The sequence below is a fragment of the Dendrobates tinctorius genome, unplaced genomic scaffold, assembly GCF_039654945.1.
Source record: "Dendrobates tinctorius isolate UK_male_01 unplaced genomic scaffold, ASM3965494v1 ptg000250l, whole genome shotgun sequence".
NCBI classification, from domain to species: Eukaryota; Metazoa; Chordata; class Amphibia; order Anura; family Dendrobatidae; genus Dendrobates; species Dendrobates tinctorius.
In genome coordinates, this window is record NW_027361917.1 from 35846846 (window position 1) to 35874737 (window position 27892).

Here is a 27892-nt window from a genome sequence, read left to right on the forward strand (position 1 = left end):
CCTGTCATTGATCAGGTGCTAAATCGCTGTGGAATCCGCACAAAGAAGTGACATGCTGCAGTTTTGAAACCGCAGCAAATCCGTGCAGAAAATTCCGCACCGTGGGCACTGCGGTTTTTGATTTTCATAGGTTATAATGGACTGTACACCGCAGCAGAAACTGCTGCAGATCCGCAGGGCCAAATCCGCTGTGGATCCGCAGCAGAATCCGCTGCGTGTACACACACCCTTAAAGTGTTTTTTTTTTCTTCCTAACTGAAGGGTAAATTGACTAGATCAATGGATGTTTGACAGGTTATAGTTTCACTCAGCAACTATTTTTCTGGAATAATCTGTTTCAGGTATATGATGACCCCGTCACATGACCCCGTCACATGACCGGGGGGGCGCACAGAGTCTGAACAGCCCGGGGCCCTGGCTACCCTTAATCCACCCCTGCACTCAATTCTTTGCAAATCTCACTCTGCCTACATTGGAATGTGCACAGGTTGCATGCGCAGGGAGTAAAGACATCACACATATGCAAAAGATTTGCAAATATCTGATGGTGCCGTCACTCATGTCCCAGGTGACGTACCTTCAAGATGGAGGGGCAGGGAGGTTTATTCCGGGGAAATCACCCCACCAGACCCATCCAAAGAGACTTGCACAACACAAGTGCGGATTAAAACTTAATTTCACAATTACTAAGATATAAGAAGAAACTTATCAAAATGTAAAATAAGGTGCAGTACAAACATGAGAGGAAGTTTAGGGAGGGTCCCTTTAACTCTGTCTATGCTGGGTATTTGGCGCTTTTTATCACTGTCTGAAAAATAAAATTCCAACTTCTATAAAGTTACAACAAAATAATAAAAAATAATCAGCTAATATAATGATATTCATGGTGGTATTAGAAAAAAATGGATACAAATAATTTATGTCATGCAAATGCGGCACCACATACTATGTAAATAGAAATGCTCTACTAAAGACGCATTCATCTGGCAGCCGTTACAGTAAGACTTTCATGCCGTAGTTTCCAAGTCACTTAGGAAGATTTATCTAAGGAGATTAGTAAGAGTAGCCTAGTGTAAGCTTTTGGGAAGTACATTATTGAGCTCTACAGGCTTTAACAGAAGAACATGCACTTTCTAGGAAACATTGTTTTATCATCTTCTACATTCATATGTAGGACTATAACGTGCCGTTCATACTAAAAGCAGCGGATTTAACCACTGTGGGGCCCACGCTTTCACCTTCAGATCTGAAATTTCTGGCAGTTTAAAGGTCTTTATAGTGAGGAAATAAGACCACCAACAGTAGAATATGGGGTATCAAAATGAAGCCTAAATATCAACCACCAACAAGGTGTTGGGAGACTGTAAATGTAAAGAAATTGCTGAATATTCAAGACCACAGAAGACATTTGTAAAAACAAACAACTGTATTAAATATCAATACTTCCTATAAAATTCCAATAATTCAAGATTTAAAGAATAAGACTGACTGGCTACTAAGTTTCATACATCAGTGAGTTCCACAGAGTAGATCTACCAGGAAACCTCAGAATATGGACCAGAAGGAAGGTGGACAAGCTCCTTGTCTTGCTTCAAAGTATGAAAAATGCCTTCACGTAGGTTCATGGCTTAGCCTTCTTACCATTTCTCTTGAAATATTCATTGCCGAATCGCATGAGAACTTGTGAGATTAGTACAGTATGATCTACATAATGGCTAATACTCTGCAGCACAGAGCATGGCATGGGGAGAAGCGGCATGTTACTGCGTATATCACTATTATTGGCACACTGGGGCATCTAGAATAGGAGCAGGACATCATTTAACCCTTGTCCTCTATATGCCCCTCAGATCAGCCTCCACAGTGAACAACCTAACACAGTCCGCTTACAAGCTACTGAAAAGAAAGAAATCTAAGCGGTTATGGGTTATGACGTACCGTATAGATTACACACGGGTTGACTTCCTAACAGTGAAAGTGTCAATGTAAATGACACATTGTGGAATAGAACGTGAAAACAGATTTGACCTGGGCGAATGGTTTATGAAAAAGTGGCCATTTAAAGGGTTTAACACTTTTTCCACCTACAGGGGATTTAATGGAGCAGTAAAGTGACCATTGGACATCAGGAATAAGGGGCAAGGTTCCGACCTACACCAAGAACTAGATATTCACAGGCTGCATATACCCAAGGACTCGGCTCTGTATTAGGAATCGGCCAAGGAATTGTTCACTGTGCAAATGTTCTCTATGTAAAATCATAAGTAACTGTTTATAACATTTTCTCCATTTAATAGAGAAAGCCCCATCGGTTCTCTCCCATCTCAGCTGTCTGTAGTACTCTCTATGTAGCACCGATAACAGAAGTTGCTGTGAATTAATGACAGTCCAAAGTTTTGTTAAATGAAATACATTATTCTTTATTAGCCCTCTGTGGCTCCATATTTTAAACACAAAAAATCTGAAATGTTATCCTAGCCTATGCCATAGAAAGAACATTTGAAGCTTTCCCAGCTATCAGCAGTTTCTTTCGGTGGACTCAGGCCAATTACTTGATGCACTCATGTAAAACTAATCCCAAATAAGTGCCTTATAAATAATAAAATTGTAGTCATTCCAGGGTGTCCAAAACTATTACATATAGGCCAAACACATGACTCTCAAGCAGATTACAGATCTGTGTGAATAAGAGGCAGAAATACCAAGGTTCTTATAAAGAAAACATGTATTATACAATTGGCTTCCTTGTCCTGACGTTCGCTCAGTATTGATTCCGCAGCCGATTACTGCTCTCTTGCATCTCTATGATAAGACTGTCCATTTCTTTCACTTCATCGGATAATTCTGCAGATACTTCGCCAGTTGCCACATCTGTGAAAAGTTGCTGAAAAGACATTGTAAAGATACGAAAAGGTCAAAATTCAGGAGGTTAATGTAGACATGTGACACCTACAGTGGGTACGGAAAGTATTCAGACCCCTTTAAATTTTTCACTCTTTGTTTCTTTGCAGTCATTTGGTAAATTCAAAAAAGTTCATTTTTTTCCTCAATAATGTACACTCTGCATCCCATCTTGACTGAAAAAAACAGAAATGTAAACATTTTTGAAAATTTATTAAAAAAGAAAAACTGAAATATCTCATGGCTATAAGTATTCACACCCTTTGCTCAGACACTCATATTTAAGTCACATGCTGTCCATTTCTTTGTGATCCGCCTTGAGATGGTTCTACTCCTTCATTGGAGTCCAGCTGTGTTTAATTAAACTGATAGGACTTGATTTGTAAAGGCACATACCTGTCTATATAAGACCTCACAGCTCACCGTGCATATCAGACCAAATGAGAATATGAGGTCAAAGGAACTGGCCAAGGAGCTCAGAGACAGAATTGTGTCAAGGCACACTTCTGGCCAAGGTTACAAAATAATTTCTGCTGTACTCAAGGTTCCTAAGAGCACAAAGGCCTCCATAATCCTTAAATGGAAGAAGTTTGTGACCACCAGAAGTCTTCCTAGACCTAGCCGTCCGGCCAAACTGAGCAATCGTGGGAGAAGAGCCTTGGTGAGAGAGGTAAAGAAGAACCCCAAGATCACAGTGGCTGAGCTCCACAAAATCCAGTAGGGAGATGGGAGAAAATTCCACAAAGTCAACTATCACTGCAGTTCTCCACCAGTCGGCCTTTCCTCAGTGCCAGACATATGAAAGGCCGCATAGAGTTTGCTAAAAAACACATAAAGGACTCCCGGACTATGAGAAATAAAATCTCTAGTCTGATGAGATGAAGCTAGAACTTTTTGGTGATAATTCTAAGCAGTACGTGTGGAGAAAACGAGGCACTGCTCATCACCTGCCCAATATAATACCAACAGTGAAACATGATGGTGGCAGCATCATACTATGGGGGTGTTTTCCAGATGCAGGGACAGGACGACTGGATGCAATTGAAAGAAACATGAATGTGGCAAACTACAGAGATATTCTGGATGAAAACCTCTTCCAGAGTGCTTCGGACATGAGACTTGGCCGAAGGTTCACCTTCCAACAAGACAAAGACCCTAAGCACACAGCTAAAATAACAAAGGAGCGGCTTCAGAACAACTCTGTGACCATTCTTGACTGGCCCAGCAAGAGCCCTGACCTAAAAACAATTGAGCATCTCTGGAGAGACCTGTAAATGGCTGTCCACCAATGTTCACCATATAACCTGACGGAACTGGAGAGGATCTGCAAGAAGAATGGCAGAGAATCCCCAAATCCAGGTGTGAAAAACTTGCTGTATCATTCCCAAGAAGACTCATGGCTGTACTAGCTCAAAAGGGTGCTTCTGCTCAATACTGAGCAAAGGGTCTGAATACTTATGACCATGTGATATTTCAGTTTACCTTTTTTAATAAATTTGCAAAAATTTCTACATTTCTGTTTTTTCTTCAGTCAAGATGGGGTGCAGAATTAACGAGAAAAAAAAACCCTTTTTTTTAAATTTACCAAATGGCTGCAATGAAGCAAAGTGTGAAAAATTTAAAGGGATCTGAATACTTTCCGTACCCACTGTAAGTCTTAAGAAGTCTAAAAAATAATCTAGAGGAATAAAATAAAAGCACAACAAAACGGATTTCTCAATAGTAATCATAATGTAACATTTTCCTTTATCGTGGGGAAATAAAAAGTATATGTAATGGAAATCAATGTATGGGACTTAAGGTACTTCAAAGCACATGGTTCACAATTTATAACTGTAAATTCATTGTTGTGACTTAAAGGAGTATTCTCAGCTCCAAGATCCTATATATGTAGTAGGCATAATAATAATAATATGAGCAAATACCCCCAATTAGAAATGTAGTATAGTTTTTCTGATTCGCTATGTCTCTTTCCTCATGTGCAGGCATTATAGGACCTTAGGTGTTCATGGTTAAGACCACTGATATTGTGACAGTTTGTTAGATAGTTGCTAGTGGTCGTAATCGCAGATAAATGAGGTCATGCAATGCCTGCACCTGAGGAAAGATACATGACGAATCAGAAAAACTATACTACATTTCTAATTGAAGGTATTTGCTAATATTATAATTATACCTACTACATATTGGATAGTATCTTAGAAATGGGAATACCCCTTTAAAGCTACCGGGCCACAATGCAAAATCCCCAACACCACCAATTATTCTGCCTCTTTAGGGTTCGGGTAACTCAGTCTCCACGGTAGAGGTGTGATTACAGTCTCAAATTCCCGTATAGTTACACTCCTGTGTATTTTATTGCCTCAAGAGCCTGCTGGGAATCTTCAGTGCAAAACTACTTACATTCTAAATTATGAAAGCCCTATTCCCATTTCCTCTGTGCTAGATCCATAATACAACAGATCCAAAAGGCAGTCAAATTGACTTTTTTGACTTGATAGTGAAGTCTGCTGGGATTTCCATGGTAAGGATATTGCAGTATTCTTGATATAAAAATTGACAGAATTTTCAACACAAGCTTTTGGTTTAGATGTGAACCATCTCCTATTCTTGTGCCTAGACTGCAAACCTCAAAGAGCTCCCTATTTCAGTTATTCAGCATTAGATATGTATTTTTATTTTACAAACAAGCAAGAAATAGAAATAGAGAAATACTAGACTATTATACGGATTAAAAGAGGGGTATGGCCAGAGGTGGCAATGAAAGAAATATCTAAGGTATGTAATTGAAAGATAATTTCTTTGGGTGGCTTAAAGTACCGATATTGACCTTTACGATCACCACTTCCAATAGGTGGCACTAGAGTTCCGGTCTTCTTCCTCTCTAAAGAGACAATACTTGCATATTCAAATTCCAAAAAGAATATTGTATGGCCTAAAAGTCTACTTATAACATCTTGGCACCCATCAGAAGGAAAGACTTGAACCTTTAGAACCTGTCAGAGGCCTTCCACCAAACAAGTTCTCCTGCTTTGCACTGATGAGCAGCAAATACCCATCCGCAAATGGAGTTTGTGGTTTGGCTAAGTCATATGGCAAGGGTCACTATTGACTTCTAAGACTACTACTTCCAATAAGTGGCACTAGACTTCCTGTCCCCTCCTCATTGAAAAAGAAGATTGCTGCCTGTCTGCAGTTTTCTAAACATCATCTGAACAAGCCAGAAGTCTCATAGTTTGTGAACTGATCATGCCAAAATAATACTCTGTTGTTTAAATGAGAAGTGTTATGATTTATAAATGAAAATCAATTCATTACAGCATTAAAACCTCATAGAATCTTGTGAATATCATGGTTTTTGTCTTTTTTTGCTGCATCTGGACCAGGATGACTTGCCATCATTCATGGAACAATTAATTCTGAATTATACCAGCAAATTCTTAAAGCTAACCTGTCAGCAGGATTTTTCTAAGTAAACTACAGACACTGTCAGGTTGCTGCTGTTAAACTGATTAAAATGATATCTGGGGTGAAGAAATCCGTTTTGTGGTTCTTGTGTAATCAGTGTTAGAAATTTTCAGTTAATGGGATGCCCATGCTATGGGGCGGACAGTGGGCAGTCTTATCTCCCTGCTCTAGGTCGGAGAAACCAAGGAAAGACCTGCCCACAGGCCGCCCCGAAGCACAAACCCGTACCTCATCATTGAAATAGACTGTCTGTGCTTCGGGGTGGCCTGTGAGCAACATGATAATGTCTGTAGTTTACTTAGCAAAATCCTGCCGACCTATTCGCTTTAAGTAAAATGTCCAGACATCGGTCCATGAGCTGAATCTCAAGACAACATGGATCATGGTGCAAGAATACAACCCAAAGCACACAAGTCATTCTAAAAAAGAATTATTAGAGAAGAATAATGAAGTTTTTGAATGGCCAAGTCAAACCCTGACCTTAATCTTATAGAAAAATTGTGAGAGATCTGAAGCAAGACGTTCATGGGAGACGTCCTACCAACATAATAACAGAGTTGAAGCTGTTTTGTAGGGATGAATAAGTTAAAATTCCTCTAAAACAATGTGAAGGATTCATTTACAATTATCGGAAATGTTTAAATGGGAGCCTGTAGCATCCTCAAATTTAACTTTTTTAACATACATAGTCTCATATAACAGAGAGTTAAAATATTTTTTATTAAGGATTATATTAAAAATATTGCAACATCATCAGTGCATCTTCATAAGCATCAATTAAGTTGCAAAGGAGGTAAACTTTTTTTGGGGGTTTGTTCATACACCAATTTTCTAATACTAAGGTAGTTCCATACTGGAGCTTCCCCTTTTGTAAGGTTTCAATTATTATTGGATATTACATTATTTCTTTACAGTGATGTTACTAAATTACAAGATTGTCCTAGCATTATATTAATCTATGTGAGGGGAAAGAGGGGTGAGCATCCATCATTATGCGGAAGATGAAAGTCTTCACTGAGGTTTTATTTTAACTGAAGACAAACGTATTCAGGAAGGAACGTCTGGCTCTAAGTAGCCTGACCGCTGTGGATGTTTTCCTTTTTCCTTCCTCTTGTTATGGAGAACATCAAGGACTGCTCAGAAGTCAGACATAAACCACCATTTTTCATACTATGTCACTAAGGTCATCTGCTGATGTATAAATGATATATTTCGAGAAAAAAAAACTTATACAGAAGAGTGTGAAGATAAGGGAAGGGAACTGAAAGTGTAATCACTAACTATTCCTAATCTGACCCACAGTGGAAATAATAGCCCATGTTCAATACTTTCATGAGCTTCTGTTTCTTTAGTTTTTGAAAGAAGATATTTAAGAAATGGGATTATTAAAAAATAATGTCACCTAAAAAAACAGCAGAACTCGGTAAGAGTACTCTCAGTCTAGGTACAGTAACCCCCTCTAAAATTTACAAAATCACGGAAGGGTTTTCTTTGAATATTTGGCATTATATTAGCAAACATCATGGTGTCCCTCATCAATCACTCTTAAATCCTTCTTTTAGTTTTGTAATCTCTTTAAAATACCACCAGATGAAGAGAGGTCTAGGTCAGATTTTCCTCTTCTCTTATTCCCACTGCTCCTCTAAGTATTTAGTATTTTTAAAAATCCAACATAGAGTTCCAGAGATTCGGCCTTTTTATTCAGTACTAATTTTTATGGACTTACCAAGGGGGTGTATCTCACACGGTAATAATGTAAAGCAGCCTAAAGGCACGGCCCAGAGAATCCTGCGAAGAACCTCTTGGTAAAGAACATAAATATTTGCACTAAATAAAAAGGCCCATATCTCTGGAACCATAAAGCAGATTTAAAGGGAATCTGTCACTACAATCGACCTATCTAACCTATTAATGTAGGGAAACAAGTAATAGACTACTGAAACAAGTAGTACCTCTATCGTCACTCTGTCCCTGTGACGTTAGGTGCGTGGCCGGAAATCCCACATCTGTGCATTCTGAATGCAGTCACTTCCCTTCAGAGTTCCACCCTTCTATTGGCTTCACAGCTTTTGCGCAGGTGAGTCACTAGTACTTCTGCCCCCAGTGATCTACGACGCATAGAAAAGGTGCACTCCGGACTTCCTTCCTCCCTCCTTGCAGAGTAAAAATGTCATTTTTGAAGCCCCAGTTTAAAACAATCACTGGGAGTGGAAGTACCAGTGACTCGCCGGCGCCTGCACAGAAGTTACGAGCAGCCAATGCCCATAAAAGAGCAGAACACTGAGGAGCCTGAACAGCAATCGTAATGGGCGGGCACAGGATCTCTAGCCACGCACCTGACGTTGCTAGAACAGAGTGACTATGTAGAAGGAGAAAGATAGGATAATGAAGAGAGGAGGCATATTCAGGGCAGCGTTCGCCCCATAGCCGGGAAGAACTCATTTACATTAAGCAATAAAAGCAATTTTTTCCCACTAGGAATCTGATATGAGGTATACATGTATGACTTTTTTTGAGCAGTCTATAACCTGTATGTCCATATTAATAGATTAGATCACTCAAATGTGGCGACAGAGTAACCTTAAACAAAACAAAAAAATACACCTGAATACTCAGGCAAGAATCGGGAATGAAATAAGAGCAACAACTGGCCACTAATGACAAGTCCTCTTTAATAAATACTTTATAACTAGATTCAAATAACCCTACCTAAATAGAGACAGTTTTCTGTTATTATCTCAGATCACCCAATGCACATATGGCCTGAGAAACCAGGCATGTTAATTCTAAAAAAGGCATGAGGGGAAAAAAAGCACCTGGATACCATTGTTTTTTTTAAGTGGCAAAGCAAATAACACTATGTAATCCAACATGCCTCATTCTCTCTCTCATATCTAGAAGAGCAAGGAAGCCTCCATATACATGCAATTATTGAAAGTTTCAGCTGAAATCACCAGTACAGTTAATGGACGTTACATTAAAGTTCCTAGAAAGCAAGGACTAGGATATAAAAATAAGAAAATGTTCATGGCACATAAGTGCAGCTCCCAGCTTTCAAGATCATAATTAGGAAACAAGACTAAGAATGGTCAACAGAATGGAATTTCCTGTTTTCTCTTACAATTAAACCAAAGGGTTTCGTTGATGATCAGGGTATAGCGCAGATCATACAGAGCAATCATTTGGAGAGGCGCCACTACCTCATTAGCTTACACAAGCTAATCAAATATCCATGTTATTTTGACCAAGGCTGCATAACCAAATGTGTGTCAGGATAGTCCCAATTAGATCTATGATATAATGTAAGATACCCAAATACTTCTATCTCACTATATTAGCATTTTTTGCCTTAATAACAGGGGTGCTCAAAAACTAGTCCAATGGCCACATGTAGGTCACAATTCTGGTCTATGTAGAATCATACCACATGGAGAGAGACATATGTTATTAGGAATTAACCTCGGTTAAAGAATAGTTACATGCTTTTGATGCAAATAACTAAAATTTCATGGTCAAAATGTTATGGCTGGAGTGGCATTCTACGAACCGCCTCCTACCTGAAGGCATCCACAGCACCTCTTTAGAATAGGAGCGACATCACATGAGTTTAACGCCGCAACTATGATGTTGATCCAGGTTGGATAGTCTAAAAAGGAACTGTGGATGCCATCAGGTAGGAGACAGTTTTCAGGGCTCCTGTCCAGTGGCCACAGAATACTTGCCATATTTTTTGGATTATAAGACACACTTTTTCCCAAAATTTGGGAGGAAAACGTGGGTGTGTCTTATAATGTGGATGTAGCTCACCTGGGGCCTGACTGCAGTGGAGTGGTGTTTCAGGATGCAGGGTTGCTGCTGCAGGAGGCCGGCTCAGGCAGAAGTGAGGCAATGCTGTGGGCCCCGGGATGGGAGTGTCCCGAAGCTGCGAGCCTGCGGGCACTGGGCTGTCATAAAATGTTGGCATAGAGCACAGTCTCTGCACTTTCCCATTCATTTTCCTGTAGTGGGTTTCAGGAAAATGGCAGCCTGAGGCGGCGCATGCAGATTAAAATCTTGACTGAGCGCCGGAATACCTCCTCCCACAGCATTGCCCCACTCCTGCCGCCAGCTTCCTGCAGCAGGGATCCTGCCTCCCTTGACCCCGTTCCATCGCAATCGTACTATAAGACGCACCACCATTTTATTAAACATTTTTTTCCTATGTTCCTTCCCAAATTTGGGGTGCATTTTATAGTCCACAAAATGTGGTAAGTAACATTGGCCTCCATGCATGTTACTTCCCCCTCCCGACATACTCACCGTTCCGGCCGCGTTCCCTGATCCGGCTCTCCTCTGTGTTCCAGGGCCTTGGCATGTCGCGAAAGTCTCCTGGCAGCATGTGCACTCCCTGGTTCTTAAAGGGGTAGTGAGCGAACTCCTGATGTGTCCCCAGCCAGTAGCTGGGAGGCGCCAAGTAATTAAGGCACCTTCCCCTGTAGGGAGGGGAGGTGAATGAGCAAAATAAGTTTGTTGGCAGGTCCCTGTTCCAGAACCCATGCTGTTTGTACCTGAAACCTATCACCTATCCCAAAACTTGTCCTGCCTGAATCAGTACCTATACCCGGTGTCTGCCTTGTCTGATTCTGCCAACCAGTTGTGCCTGAACCCTGAGCCAACCTATGGTCTTGAATCTGTTCCGAGTGAACCAGCTCCAATGTCTGTTCTGGCAGTGATCCTGTTCCTGCCCTACTAGCTACTCAGAGTCCATACCTTTGTCCATGTGCCCTTAGGGTTAGCGGTTGTGGTTTCGGGGTCTGTCCTGGAGAAGCTTCTGGAGACCACCTGCAGCTCAAGTCTAACCACACCCTCAGGGGGCATAGTTTTGAACCAGGTGGTCACTTAGTTACACCCCTCCAAGCTCTATCCAGTCCATGGAACAGTGGGTCCACACATCCACCAGCGTGAAAACTTATAAATTCCACAAGAACATGGAGTCATATATCCACCATACATAGAAAACAATGAGATTTTATTGAAAAACACTAGAAACAAATATGTTTAAAGGGAATCTGTCACCACTTTTTTGAGATATATAATGATATCATTCAAATGTGTGTCACATAAGGATTCCCTTAGTACTTTTGCTTCCCCCTGACGCCGCACCTTTCATGCATAAATACCTTTTTTTTATATCGGTTCAGATATATGTAAACTGCCGCTGTCCGGGGCTTATTCAACTGCTCCCCCCTCCCTGTCTTGCTCTACGCATTTCTTTCTTCTGAACTATATGGCACTGTGACTGACAGAACGTTCAGTGAACGTGACTGAACTACGTGCCACTGTGACTCACAGAACTTCTTCAGTAAACGTGACTGAACTACATCACACTGTGACTGACAGAACTTGTTCAGTAAAGATGAGTGAACTACGTCGCGCTGTGAGTGAAGGTTAAATTCTGAACTACGTGGCACTATGACTGACAGAACTTGTTCAGTAAACCTGACTGAACTATATGGCACTGTGGCTAACAGAACTTGTTCAGTTAATGCGGCGCCCCTGAGGGTCCGGTCGCCAGAAGTACTGCACCTCATCCAGAGGTGTGGTATCCCACCCTCAGGTAAGGAGGGATTACCACCCAGGACTCCTAACACTGCACTCAACACACACACTAGCTAGTCAGGGCACCTGGGCGTACCCTTCAGGAGGATGGCCTCATCCCAGACTGGCTAGGAAAGGGTGTGGGGGGGTTAGTGTAGAAGGTAGGTAGTGGGAGGAGCTTAGGTCTTGGAGTGATAGTTAGGCATCCAATCAGAGTGAGAAAGGTGACAGTTGGTGGGAGGAGCTAGTACTGAGGTAAAGAGATCCTTCCAGAAACTAGTCAGTCGGTGACAGGACAGCAGGATTGCTGTAGAGGACTGTGGGTTGAAAAGAGAGAAACATCTTGACCACGCTCCTAGACTAAGAAGAAGGGGTCCTAGGGGCACGGGTAGTGCGACTGGCCACCCTTGGGGCCCGCATCCTGGAAGTAAAGGACCAGGCCAGAGCGAGGGAGCCGGCCCCTGAAACTAGTGGAGGATTATAGGACTCAGCTAGGAAGCCGGAGGCTGACGTAACTTTAAGTGCGTCAGCCACAGCCACAAGCACCCTCCAAAAGGCAGCGGTATGAGTAACGGACCTCGGGGCCTGACCCACGTCGCCTGAGGAGATCCGTGGCTACCAGCTGGGGGCACTACTTGTGAAGGTGCAGGGCAGGGAAAGTAAGGAGAATCCAGCGCAGAGACACGGCCTTGAGAGAAGACACAAGGAAGAGTCCTGAAAGGTGTACCCAATCTGCCTGGGAGTTTGCCGGACCCCTCCCTCGGAGGACGCAGCACTAAGTGGACCAACGTGTACACGAAACTTGTGAGTAAAAACTCAGAAACTGCACCTAACTGTGTCCTTGGAGTTATTTTACAACTGCCTGCCTCACACTGCAAACACCATCACCGTCACTGGCTCAACTGCCCTGGGACACAGCTCTACCTGTGGAGAGCTTTACCATCCCCGCTGCCCTAACACCGTCCCAGAGGATCCTCAGAGCAGCGTCGGCTTAACACCTGCATTGCCGAATACCACAGGTGGCGTCACAAATCCCCTTTTCTCCTATTAATAATCCTACCGTCTTCCCCCTTCATCTGAACTTCCATAATTTACATTGGACACCCAGGGCCACGGACCGGGTCACTATCACCACCGTGACACACTTCCCCTGTAAAAGAGCCTGACCGGCCCGGTACCGAGTACCCCCGGCCCTGGGAGGGCGTTCCATTAACGTGACTGAACTACGTGCCACTATGACTGACACGACGGGCGCGACCAATCAGCGACGCGGGATTTCCGTTACAGGCAGACAGAATTAGACGATTATATAGTAGATTTATACAGCACTCTCTTAATCAGTTGCATTTTATTAAACTTAATAAAGTAAAATAATAAAATATTTAAAAGTCCAACAATCACAAACAATAAAAGCAGTGATCCAGATACAGCCCTGCCATATAAACTTTTTTTTCCAGAGCTTTTTAATTCATCTGTTAAGCTATGTGCGCATGTTGCGTATTTGCATGCAGAGATTTCTGCAAGGTTCCTGCAACTCTTGGCGGCAAAAATGCTGCGGGAAAAAAAGGCTGTGTTTTTGGTGCATTTTTGCATATTTTTTTTTTCCTGTGCATTCAGTGGGTCTAAAACGCAAAAAGAATTGACATGCTGCTGAAAAAAAATCGCATTGTACATGCGGAAATCTACTGATCATGTGCACAGCACTTCAGGATTGTCATTGGACAAGCTTGCATAAGTATTCCATTGTGTTTTTGGACCATTTACGTGCGGAAAAAAAAACGCATCAAATACGCAACGTGCGCACTTAGCCTTAAAGTTGACCAGACACCTATAGCATAGCTCACAACTATTGATAAGCAAACGTGCTCAGATAAGGTGATATCTGAGCATGCTTGGGTCCTAACAGAGTATCTTCGGCTGCATGTCTCGTGGCTGTTCGACAGCCACAACACAGGCAGGGATTGCATAACAGACATTTAGAATACTAGGCAGGAATGAATGGTGGGTGTGTGAGTGGTTGTCTCATCAGTATTTTGCACGTATACTGCCTCCATCCTCATCACGGGGTCCGCTGCATCCTGCGGTGCATAGTATTGCGACCTGTTGTAGGTATATACGTCGGCCTTTTTTTGTGTAATGCTTTCGACCAGACCTCTAATTCACAGTAAAGACTGCAAAAGTGCGTTATACAGGTATAGGGAATCTGGTGAATTAAAAAAAAAATCTAGTCTCATAGGTTATTTACTGCTTTTAAGCTATACTATAATGTAATCATGGGACGAAGACATTTAAATGGTAATAAACTTAACTATTTTATATTTTTTGGAACATTATTTGCTTTCAGATTGGTGAGGATAATAATGATCCTAGGAATCCAGTGATCATTCAATAAAACCCTGTGAATAGCTTCAGTGAGCACAGAGCGGAAAACAAATTCAACAGAAAGACTATGACTTAGGGTACATACTCATTTGCGAGAAATACGGACGAGTGCAAACCAATAAAAAATCGGAATGCACTCGGACCAATGTTATTCAATAGGTGACATCTCATCTGCGATTTTTTTTGGTACGGTATATTGTTGCTTTTTTATTTTATATTTATTACAGGATATCGAGGGCTTTGCATGGATTAGGTGTGTTTGTAAGTATGGTTTAATTAAGAATAATAAAGGAGTCTATGTCTATTTCAATTAAAGGATTTTTTAATGGGTGACATCTTTCCATTACTAACCTCGGGGCTTGATGTCACCTGAAAGGTGACATCAACCCCCGAACTAATATCCCATATGCCACCACTACAGGGAGGTGGGAAGAGCAAGGTTATCGGAGTAACCCTTGACTCTGCCCTGTCCTTCAAATCGCACATCTAAGCTCTCTCCACCTCCTGCTGCCTCCAACTCAAAAATATTTCCAGAATCCGTCCCTTCCTCAACCCTCACTCTACTAAAATGCTTGTGCATGCCCTCATCATCTCCCATCTCAACTACGGCAACATCCATTTCTGTGGCCTCCCTGCTAACACCCTCGCACCTCTCCAGTCCATCCTTAACTCTGCTGCCCGACTAATTCATCTTTCTCCTCACTACTCCGCTTCTCCCCTCTGCAAATCTCTTCACTGGCTCTCACTCCCTCCGCGTAACCAATTCAAATTACTAATACTGACCTACAAGGCCATCTATAACCTGTCTCCTCCATATATCTCTGAACTAATCTCCCGATATCTTCCCTCACGTAATCTCCGATCCTCGCAAGACCTACTTCTCTCCTCCACACTTATTCTCTCCTCAACCCAACCGCCTCCAAGACTTCTCCCGAATAGCCCCCATCCTCTGGAATTGTTTGCCCCAACACGTCCGGCTATCAACCACACTCGGATCCTTCAGACGGAACTTGAAAACCATCTCTTCAGGAAAGCCTACAGCCTGCAATGATCCCCGCTGCCCCCTCACCACAACTGAAGCTACCGCCTCACCATCACTGGAGCTGCTGCAACCCCTCAACCTACTGTCTCCTTCCCCACCATCCTGTAGAATGTAAGCCCGAAAGGGCAGGGTCCTCTCTCCCCTCTATATCAGTCTGTGATTTTTAGTTTGTTTACTGTAAGTGATATCTGTAATTTATATGTAACCCCTTCTCATGTACAGCACCATGGAATCAATGGCGCTATATAAATAAATATTAATAATAATAATAATAATGTGCCAGAATAGGCGCATCTTAGAGATGTGCCTTTTCTGGGGTGGCTGAGAGCTGATGTTTTTAGCCAGGGGGCCAAGGATGCATGGCCCCTTCCTAGGCTATTAACATCAGCCCTCAGCTGCCTGCATAGCCATTGCTGGTTATTAATTATAGGGGGAGCCCACGCCATTTTTTTCCGTAAAATAATCTTTTATTAACTAAATACATGTCCAGTATTTTGTACACACTATACTAATTGTATTTGTCACTGACATGTATACAGTATATCTACCTATTCTATATGGATTTACTGCATGTAATACATCTCTCCTATCCTGTCGGCTCCTGCAGTGATTTTACAGACGCCGGCAAATTAATTACCAGCTATTCTATATATCTTTCTCTTCAATATATATATATATATATATATATATATATATATATATATATATATATATATATACACTCACTGGCCACTTTATTAGGTACACCATGCTAGTAAGGGGTTGGACCCCCTTTTGCCTTCAGAACTGCCTCAATTCTTCGTGGCAGAGATTCAACAAGGTGCTGGAAGCATTCCTCAGAGATTTTGGACCATATTGACATGATGGCATCACACAGTTGGCGCAGATTTGTCGGCTGCACATCCCTGATGCGAATCTCCCGTTCCACCACATCCCAAAGATGCTCTATTGGATTGAGATCTGGTGACTGAGGAGGCCATTTGAGTACAGTAAACTCATTGTCATGTTCAAGAAACCAATCTGAGATGATTCGAGCTTTATGACATGGCGCATTATCCTGCTGAAAGTAGCCATCAGATGTTGGGTACATTGTGGTCATAAAGGGATGGACATGGTCAGCAACAATACTCAGGTAGGCTGTGGCGTTGCAACGATGCTCAATTGGTACCAAGGGGCCCAAAGAGTGCCCAGAAAAAATTCCCCACACCATGACACCACCACCACCAGCCTGAACCGTTGATACAAGGCAGGATGGATCCATGCTTTCATGTTGTTTACGCCAAATTCTGACCCTACCATCCGAATGTCGCAGCAGAAATCGAGACTCATCAGACCAGGCAACGTTTTTCCAATCTTCTACTGTCCAATTTCGATGAGCTTGTGCAAATTGTAGCCTCAGTTTCCTGTTCTTAGCTGAGAGGAGTGGTACCCAGTGTGGTCTTCTGCTGCTGTAGCCCATCTGCCTCAAAGTTCGACGCACTGTGCGTTCAGAGATGCTCTTCTGCCTACCTTGGTTGTAACGGGTGGCAATTTGAGTCACTGTTGCCTTTCTATCAGCTCGAACCAGTCTGCCCATTCTCCTCTGACCTCTGGCATCAACATGGCATTTCCGGCCACAGAACTGCCGCTCACTGGATTTTTTTTCTTTTTCGGACCATTCTCTGTAAACCCTAGAGATGGTTGTGCGTGAAAATCCCAGTAGATCAGCAGTTTCTGAAATTCTCAGACCAGCCCTTCTGGCACCAACAATCATGCCACGTTCAAAGGCACTCAAATCACATTTCTTCCCCATACTGATGCTCGGTTTGAACTGCAGGAGATTGTCTTGACCATGTCTACATGCCTAAATGCACTGAGTTGCCGCCATGTGATTGGCTGATTAGAAATTAAGTCTTAACACACAGTTGGACAGGTGTACCTAATAAAGTGGCCAGTGAGTGTATATATGTATGTCACTGACATATATATTTACACATCTATTCTCTGTGTATATGTCTATTCTATGTATTCTATTTGTCTATATGTCTATTCTATTTGTCATATCAGCCTGATGAAGGGACATAAGCAGTCCCGAAAGCTTGCTTTGTAACAACATTCACTATTATTTGTTAGCCATTAAAAGGTATCATACCCACAAGATTCCTATTTTGTTTCTCTCACTGAGAGCACTTTATATATTTTTTTCTACTGGCTAACACGGTACCAAACCACTTTTTTTATGTATTCTATTGTAACCTGTCACTCTGTAATTATACTGTACGCGGCAGATCATTTTCTGGCTTTTAATCTATCTATGTATATATATGTGTGTGTGTTTTGAAAAATATTTTGTTTTAAAACGATGTGTAAAGGGCAGAAAACTGCTGCATGTAAAAGCACATGTTAAAATCGCATTGCATACGGATTGCATACGCATGTCATACGAATGTTCCATTGAAATCGCACAGATATCGCATGACACTCGTCCGTTTTTTCGGTCCAGAAATCTGACCTTTTTTTCTCGCATATGAGTATGTACCCTTACTACTGAATCCATACTCCGCTGTGTATGAGCTTCTTGCAGGTGGTATCCTCTCCTGCCTCCCAAGTTGTGCACTTTTCAATTTCTTTTGAGTGATTAGGGGGGAATTCTCAGGACTCAGACACAACCCTCCCCACCCCTAATCTGCAGGCAATTAAAGTGGCTAAAAAAATATATATAAAAAAGTTAAACATGTTGTTACCCTTGAAGTATATTTGATTTGTACTCAAATTGTGGTTTAGTAGGAGCTGTGCATGATAGGTACTAAATTAAACAAGGACAAACCTTTGCTTTAGATGACAGGCCCCGGAGGTTAAGACGAGCTGAGGACAACATCTGTACAGCTTCTTGTGGGTTAGACTTATTTTTGCTGCATTTTATTGCCACTGGAAAATAGAAACAAGTATAAAAAAATGTTCAAAAGTTACAAGTAAACATGTTTAATAAAAACAGCAAATGTCAAATTATTATTTTTGATGCGCAAAAACAATAGAAAACTCCAACTATTCAAAACATCCTATTAGTAGTACAGATGACATACCATACGTTATAAGCAGCAGAGCTGGCACATAAGACATTAAAAACTAGAAGAAGCACAGTAATAATTTGGAGCATATGTCATTGACACTTAGCTCTAGGCTTAAGGGGGTTTTACACATAGCGATATCGCTAGCAATATCGCTAAAGCATCACCGATCGCTATGTGTGATACTTACCTCCGACCGGCTCCCCCGCTGTCTGTCACTGATCGCGTGAGATCGCGCAGCTCCATTTCTCGTCGGGCGCTTCCTGCTGGCGCCGACGAGCGAAGTGTGGAGGTGGGCGGGAGGACGTCAGGATCGCTGTGTGTGAAAGGTAAGTAACGACCGCTGTATCTCTGCTGCATCGCTGGTGAGATCTGCCTGTGTGGCAGCTCACTAGCGACCATTTAGCGATGCACCAGCGATCCCGACCGGGTCGTATCGTGGTCGGGATCGCTGGTGCATCGCTAAATGTAAAGGGGCCTCAACCCTGAGCCCTACAGGAACTTGGAACAACATGTTTGTTTTTTTTAATAATAGCATATGTCTGGTCCTAGTTCATTAATTCTGAAGTTATTAACACATATGTCATGCCACATATATACATTATGGGTCACAAGTTTGGCCGCACATTTACATGCAATGGGTTTCCTTGTTCTCTTTGGAAAATGCACATGGTAGATTCAGTCTGAAGACAGTAAAATCACAAAGGAACAGAAATGGAAATAAGGACTAATGAAGTGCATGTGAAATAAACCAGAACATATATTGAATCTTAGATTCCTTAAAGTGCCCTTATTCTCTGATTACAGCTTTACACACCCTTCACATTCTCTCAAGAAGCATCATCAGGTGATCATCTGGAATCGCTTTTCAACAATCTTTAAAGAAGTTGTCTGATGACGAAATCCAATTTTTTTTAAGCTAATCTGTGATATACAACGACCCTATACACTTTTTTTGTTTCTCTCTTTTGTTCCTCCTGTATTTCACTTAATTCCCTGCACCCACTTTGTATGCGGCTCTACCAAACTTAACAGCTACCAGTGCTTTATCATCTAACCTCACAGTCGGAGCTGGCACCGCCCAGCCTCAGTGTCTAGCACTGCCCTCTGCACACTCATTGGCTGTTAGCCCCTGTGCTGACCTCTGTCATCACTCCAGTAAAAGGAAATAACAGAGAAGAGTCCTGTGTTTGTTACTCCACATCACATCCACAGTGGTGATAGAGCCTCACATGTCCCCACATCACATCCACAGTGGTGATAGAGCCTCACATGTCCCCACATTGATACAGGAAAGATGTATATCTTTGTACCGTGTTAGCCAGTAGATAGAAAAATATTCAGAATTGAGAGTCCTCAGTGGTTGATACTTTTTAATGGCTAACTGAAAAGATGGTAACACATTTCAAGCTTTCGAGACTACTCAGGTCTCTTCTTCAGGCTAGACTAATACAAAATCTGAAGAGTCACATATTTATGCACAATACAACACAGAAAAAATGCAATAGATAACTCAAGTGACGTGAAGCAGAACTATCAATATGGGAGAGGGAGAAACATAAATATTGGACCAGTTCATAGATAAGGAGTCCGGATGTTTTATAGTCCTCTGATTGGGGTCTCCTAATGTGTTGTGATGCCTCCACAAGGTCTTGAAAGCAAATTCCTTAATTGATGTAAAAAGACATAAATCCATGCGGCACATTCATTCCAGCATTGAGAGTGTCAAAGGTCGTCATAAATTTATACTCCCAAACACGTCTCTCTCTCTGAGATGTGAAGTTACCTTTCAATACCAGTAATTTCATATCCATGTTGCTGTGATCAGGGATACAAAAATGTTTTGCCACAGGTAGATCCATTCTTTTTCCTCTTATTGTGTGACGATGAGCATTCATCCTTGTTCTAAGCTTTTGCCCTGTCTCCCCCACATACAGACCCCCAGTTGGACATTTAGTACAAATAATTAAGTACACCACATTAGATGTAATGCAGCTGAAAGTACCTGGGATCTTGTAGTCCTGATGTGAGTTGGGGATCTTTATCTTGTCCGTGGTCATTATGAATGGACAGGTTTTACATTTTTTCTGGTTGCAAGGAAAGGTTCCTGCAGCTGTTGGAGAGGACAGGGAGCTTCTGACAATGATGCTTCTTAAATTTGGGGGCTGCCTAAAACACAGCAGTGGGGGGTCTGGAAAAATGGACTGTAATCGGGCATCTTTTTGTAGTAAAGGTTGTAATTCCCGTGCAGCTCCCCTTAGCACTTCCAGATTTGGGTTGTAGGTGACCACTAGAGGCACCCGGTTATTTTCTTCTTTAGCTTTGTAATGTAGCAGGTGATTCCTTGACATTCTGGTGACTCTTGTAATTTGGTTTTCAATTGTTCTTGGATGGTAGCCCTGATTCAAAAAGGTCTTTTTGAGGCGACCAAGGTGTTTGTCTCTATCCAGGGGGTTGGAACATATACGATTGTATCTGATGGCTTGGCTATAGATAATAGAGTTCTTTATGTGTTTTGGATGGAAACTGTCTCATTTAAGGTATGTTGGACGGTCGATTGGCTTTTGATACAGGGATGTCTCTATTTCATTGTTTTTTAGCTTAATGATGGTGTCCAAAAAGTTAATCTCAGTGCTGGAGTAGTTGAGTGTTAAATTGATGGTGGGATGAAATTGAGTAAACTGTTCGTGGAACGTCTTTAGCTGTTGCTCAGACTCCGTCCAGATGATTAAAATATCATCAATGAAGCGGTAGTAGGCCAGGGGCCTGATGGGGCATGAGGACAAAAAATCGCTTTCAAGCTTGGCCATGAAAAGATTTGCATACTGTGGAGCCATTTTACTTCCCATAGCTGTGCCAGTCTCTTGTAGATAGATCTTGTTGTCAAATTCAAAGTAATTGTGGGTGAGGATGAATTTTATGTTTCACCACAGCATCAGTCCCTGTGTTTTCCATGAAGAATTTGCAGGCATTTAATCCATCTTGGTGTGGGATATTAGAGTACAAAGATTCCACATCCATGGTGGCAAGGATGGTTCCTTCTGGTAGAGGACCTATTGCTGCTAGTTTATTCAATAGGTCAGTTGTGTCCTGAATGTAGCTAGTTGTATCCTTCACCAGTGGTTTAAGAATACCCTCTACCCATCCAGATACCTGCTCAGTAAGGTTGCTTATTATGGATAGCGGGGGTCTATTTTACCAATACCGGTCAAAAGTATAAATAGCAAATTGGTATGGATATATATAAAAGAAAAATATTTTAAAACTTAACTTTTAATCACAAGTTAAAACCTGTATAGTGTAAATAATAGTGCCAAAAATTCAATAGTGATGCTTGTGCAAACGTGCCAATATAAAAACAATTTATAGTGAGACGCCTTAAATTGTCCAGATAAAGGGCGGAATATTTTCTCCCTCTTTAGTGTCTATAGTATATATAACCGGGTATTGATATTCCAGATACATTAACCATACACCATCTCAGCATATAAAACAACACTTTTTAGAATTCAATATCCAATTTAGGGAGCTATTACGTTTCCTGTTTCCAAAAAGACAAAGCGAATCACTCAGGAGAAAATTATTTCTCCAACTCCAATATATCTATGTTATAACCGCATATTTTACAGGTCAAAATGAACCATACATGGCATCCATGGAGTCCAGTGTAATATAGTGCCCTAGGTTCCACAATATTACTGCATAATATATACTCTCATGGTGAAATATAGTATGTCATTATACTCATCTCATGTGTAATAGTCCTATACACCGATGCCTGTATATGCGCTCTTGTAAGGGAGGCCCCCACTCTTAGCATATCCTCATGCCTGCATTCATCTGGGTGGCCTTTTTCCATACACCGTTCTCCCAACGCGTTTCATCTATTCAGGACTCATCAGGGGAGTTTATGGAGTACAATTAGACGCATAGCGCGCAGACATCACCTCTCCTTACTTTATAATAACTGAGCACCACATGGTAACCTATCAGTTTCCGGACGCCGGGTACCCAACTTCCGGTCCCTCCATGTGCAATGGACCGTCGCCGTCTGCATGCCCCACTTCCTGGGCTCGGCTTAGGGCCATTCGCGTCACATCCTGTCCTGGAAATACAGCGTCATCACAGGATCGCTCACATGACCCATAGTGTCCATGACAACCTGACGCTGCACCTCCTCCACCCGGTCGCATCTCCGCCATATCTCCTACATATAGTATTAGTGTAGCTTAATCTCCACAATACTAAAGGCGGCTGCATCCAGGTTATAAGTATTTTATCTTATTCAGACTTATTATTTTGCTGAATACCCTATTAATGGACACCTTGCATGGATTCCATAACCAAATTTTTCGTTCACATTTACAATAGAAAAAGGACAAAAAGAAAACATCTACAGCAACTCTCAACCCGAAAAAATCTTATGAGGAAATCATATATGGGGGTCATCTAATCATCTGGTATGTTGTTACATATAAAGAGGTCATATAATCATCTAGTGTGTTATTGAATGTTAATTAGGGACACCACGGATCTGCTTGCTTGTAGAAAGATAGAAAGGGTGCTCACTAGGTCTCTCCCTAATAAACCCTCGCTATCTGCTCCCTACCTCACGCGGAGGTTGGCACCCTAATATCCTGCGCAAGTGGCGCCCCCACTCAACGGCGGCTCTCCCTAGTAAGTCTCACCCTATTGTTCCTTCCCTACAAGAAGGGAGGGAACAATAGGGTGAGACTTACTAGGGAGAGCCGCCGTTGAGTGGGGGCGCCACTTGCGCAGGATATTAGGGTGCCAACCTCCGCGTGAGGTAGGGAGCAGATAGCGAGGGTTTATTAGGGAGAGACCTAGTGAGCACCCTTTCTATCTTTCTACAAGCAAGCAGATCCGTGGTGTCCCTAATTAACATTCAATAACACACTAGATGATTATATGACCTCTTTATATGTAACAACATACCAGATGATTAGATGACCCCCATATATGATTTCCTCATAAGATTTTTTCGGGTTGAGAGTTGCTGTAGATGTTTTCTTTTTGTCCTTTTTCTATTGTAAATGTGAACGAAAAATTTGGTTATGGAATCCATGCAAGGTGTCCATTAATAGGGTATTCAGCAAAATAATAAGTCTGAATAAGATAAAATACTTATAACCTGGATACAGCCGCCTTTAGTATTGTGGAGATTAAGCTACACTAATACTATATGTAGGAGATATGGCGGAGATGCGACCGGGTGGAGGAGGTGCAGCGTCAGGTTGTCATGGACACTATGGGTCATGTGAGCGATCCTGTGATGACGCTGTATTTCCAGGACCGGATGTGACGCGAATGGCCCTAAGCCGAGCCCAGGAAGTGGGGCATGCAGACGGCGACGGTCCATTGCACATGGAGGGACCGGAAGTTGGGTACCCGGCGTCCGGAAACTGATAGGTTACCATGTGGTGCTCAGTTATTATAAAGTAAGGAGAAGTGATGTCTGAGCGCTATGCGTCTAATTGTACTCCATAAACTCCCCTGATGAGTCCTGAATAGATGAAACGCGTTGGGAGAACGGTGTATGGAAAAAGGCCACCCAGATGAATGCAGGCATGAGGATATGCTAAGAGTGGGGGCCTCCCTTACAAGAGCGCATATACAGGCATCGGTGTATAGGACTATTACACATGAGATGAGTATAATGACATACTATATTTCACCATGAGAGTATATATTATGCAGTAATATTGTGGAACCTAGGGCACTATATTACACTGGACTCCATGGATGCCATGTATGGTTCATTTTGACCTGTAAAATATGCGGTTATAACATAGATATATTGGAGTTGGAGAAATAATTTTCTCCTGAGTGATTCGCTTTGTCTTTTTGGAAACAGGAAACGTAATAGCTCCCTAAATTGGATATTGAATTCTAAAAAGTGTCGTTTTATATGCTGAGATGGTGTATGGTTAATGTATCTGGAATATCAATACCCGGTTATATATACTATAGACACTAAAGAGGGAGAAAATATTCCGCCCTTTATCTGGACAATTTAAGGCGTCTCACTATAAATTGTTTTTATATTGGCACGTTTGCACAAGCATCACTATTGAGTTTTTGGCACTATTATTTACACTATACAGGTTTTAACTTGTGATTAAAAGTTAAGTTTTAAAATATTTTTCTTTTATATATATCCATACCAATTTGCTATTTATACTTTTGACCGGTATTGGTAAAATAGACCCCCGCTATCCATAATTTGAATTTGGACATGGCAGGATTCCTATCCACAGGGATAGACACAAACCAATGGATGAATGAGGCCAGGGACGTTTTTTCGGATGGTGTTTTCACGCAGAAAAAATATATACCATCATTTAGTGCAGCTTTTAAGGAACTCACCAAAATGAGGTACAGAGTTTGGAAAATTATATAAAGGCAGGCATAGTACCTAGGCATCTCAGGATATCTACTAATTTTGGTTATAGATATAAAAGTGCAGCCTTGTCAGCTAAGCTTGAAAAGGAAGCCACAGATAGTTCACTAAGGCTAATGAGAATACTACTAGATGAGGAAAAATCTATGCTAAACTCTATTAATGAACGTCTTAAGGAGCAAATAGAGATCACAAAAATTTTTTCGGCAGAAACAGAATTTTCTGTAAAAGAAACTAGTCTACAGAATACCATTGACAAATTTCAATATCACTTAAAAGAAAGAAAACATAAATATTTTATTAGAGACTTACAGGAGTTTCGGGACAATAAGGCATATACAGTTGCTAATACTAAACCAAATAGACAACAAGAAACAGATATATCGTCTTCTGAGGCTGAATATTCCGACTCCGAAGTTAGGTTCAAAAACAATAGAGGGAGACCTAGAGGTAGAAGTGGGTTTCGAGGAGGTAGAGGGGCAAGTCGGGGTTCACCACAGAGGGAACATTTTTTAGACTCAAACTACCCATTGAGAAGTCGATTCAATACTCGGAACCCCGTTTGAAGAACCAAATTATTAATATCTCTTCAAAAACCCTCACTAGGGAACAAATGGCGGTATTAAGTAAAGGTATGTCATTTGCCCCAACCTCTGATTTTGTATGTTTTGAAGCCATAAAGGACCTTAATTTGTTTATACGTAGATTAAAATGGAAGAAATACTTTATAAATGCCGATAAAAAAAGCTGCGCTGAACTAGGTATTGATGAGGATCTCTTGGGAGATGTAAGTTTTTTGTATTCTTTTGGGAGATGTAGACCCCAATGAATATGGTGAAGATCCGTTTACAGATTTTAAGAACAAAAGCAAACGCATGCCACCAAGTAATAATGATATAAGCGCCATAGATGTATTTTCTAATTTGGTGTCCAGAGACTTGTTAGAATTGGAAAAATCTAAGAAACAAAGACCCCGTAACCTTACCAAAATGGAAATGGACGGTCTGCTTGATTTAGAGAGAGATACCACTAGAATAATTAAAACATCAGATAAAGGTGGTAACACAGTGGTAATGGATGTTGCCCAGTATAGAACTCTGTGTTACTCTCTATTGCAGAAATCCATGAGCTACGAGATACTTGAACGTAACCCTACAGAGCTATACCTTAGAGAACTAAAAACTTTGGTTGATGGGGCTTTTCAATTAAAACTAATTGATAAAAATGAAAGAGACTTTTTAATCCCTGTACACCCGGTAGTGGCAACTTTTTATGCCCTGCCAAAGGTACCATAAGGGTCTAATACCACTGAGAGGAAGACCTATAGTCTCTGGAATTGGGAGTCTAACCCAAAATCTAGGTTTATATGTTGATAAAATCTTGAGACCCTTTGTGGTCTCTTTGAGCTCATACACACGGGACACCACTGATCTTTTATTGAAATTGGATAACATTGAGTTGGACACCAATATGATATTGGGTTCAATCGATGTAGAGGCTCTGTACTCATCAATTCCCCATGAGAAGGGACTAATGGCTGCGGACTACTATCTAAAAACGAGAGGTCTACAATATACAGAACACAATCAATTTGTGATGAGGGCCCTTGAATTTTGCCTAACTAAAAATTATTTTCTTTTTGATGGCAAGTACTTCCACCAGCTCAGGGGCACCGCGATGGGTAGCCCTTGTGCACCATCTTATGCAAATTTGCTCCTGGGCTGGTGGGAGGAAAATGCCATCTTTGGAGAACATTCAGAAGTGGCGGTAGAAAACATTGTCCTGTGGCTTCGCTACATGGACGATGTGTTTGTAATCTGGAAGGGTGATGAGAATGGTTTCTGCAACTTTGTTAAAGGCCTTAATAAGAACGATTTGGGCCTTAGTTTTACCTGTGAGGTCAACGCTTGCAGATTACCTTTTCTAGATGTCCTGATCGAACGGGGTGAGAATGGACGTCTTCTAACTAAAACATATAGAAAACCTACATCTTCTAATTCACTCTTGAGATGGGAATCTAACCATCCAGTTCCCTTGAAAAAAGGCATCCCTAAAGGGCAGTACCTTCGAATGAGAAGGAATTGTTCGGATCGAGATACCTATAAGTTGCAAGCTGATGATTTGAGATCACGTTTCCTAGAACGGGGGTACCCGGATGGGATCTTAAGGAATGCATACAGGACATCCCTGGCTAGGGATAGAAAAGATCTACTCATCCCTCTACAGAAAACCAAGGATGAAGGTACTATAAGATTCATCACAAAATATTGTAATGGAGCCAAAGATATAAAAGAAATAATAAATCGACATTGGCCGATTCTGTGTATGGATCAGGACCTCACAAAAATCATTCCTAGTCACCCACAGATTACATATAAGAAGGGCTGTTCGTTAAAGGATAGGTTAGTCCGTAGCCATTTTGCCCCAAAAAGTGTTGACAGCGCCACATGGTTAGGCACCCAACCAAAAGGATGCTTTAAATGTGGTTGCTGCAAATACTGTATGTCGATTGAAAAAAACAATGAATTCTGCAGCAATATCACAAGAAAAATATACCCCATCCAGCAATTCATTAACTGCAGATCTGTAGGGGTGATTTACAAGATGACGTGCAGATGTGGTTTAGAATATGTCGGCAAGACAAGGAGAGAACTCAGGGTAAGGGTAGGAGAACATCATAGGGATACCATCAATAAACGCGATACTCCAGTAGCCAGTCATATTAACCAGATTCATAAGGGAGATCTTAAGATGGTCAGCTTTCTAGGTATTGAAAAGGTAGCCAGAAATCAGAGAGGAGGTGATTGGGACAAATACATCCTCCAAAGAGAGACTTATTGGATTTTTACCCTACAAACAGTGCACCCTAATGGACTAAACGATACACTCTCCTTTTCTTCCTTCTTGTAGGGAGGGAACAATAGGGTGAGACTTACTAGGGAGAGCCGCCGTTGAGTGGGGCGCCACTTGCGCAGGATATTAGGGTGCCAACCTCCGCGTGAGGTGGGGAGCAGATAGCGAGGGTTTATTAGGGAGAGACCTAGTGAGCACCCT

The 27892-nt window shown here is 41.7% G+C and overlaps 1 protein-coding gene across 2 annotated transcripts in view; it reads right to left on the reverse strand.

The window, feature by feature from the left end:
• Window positions 1–2394: 2394 nt before the first annotated feature.
• Window positions 2395–27892, reverse strand: part of TTC27 (tetratricopeptide repeat domain 27) — a 635517-nt gene continuing 610019 nt past the window's right edge. For both annotated transcript variants that reach the window (XM_073557610.1, XM_073557609.1), the window contains 2 exons: window positions 18177–18277; window positions 2395–2884 (listed from right to left, as the gene is read on the reverse strand). In XM_073557610.1, coding sequence (XP_073413711.1) covers window positions 2762–2884; window positions 18177–18277 — 224 coding nt within the window. In that variant the 3' untranslated portion in view covers window positions 2395–2761. The remainder of the gene's footprint in view (window positions 2885–18176; window positions 18278–27892) is intronic.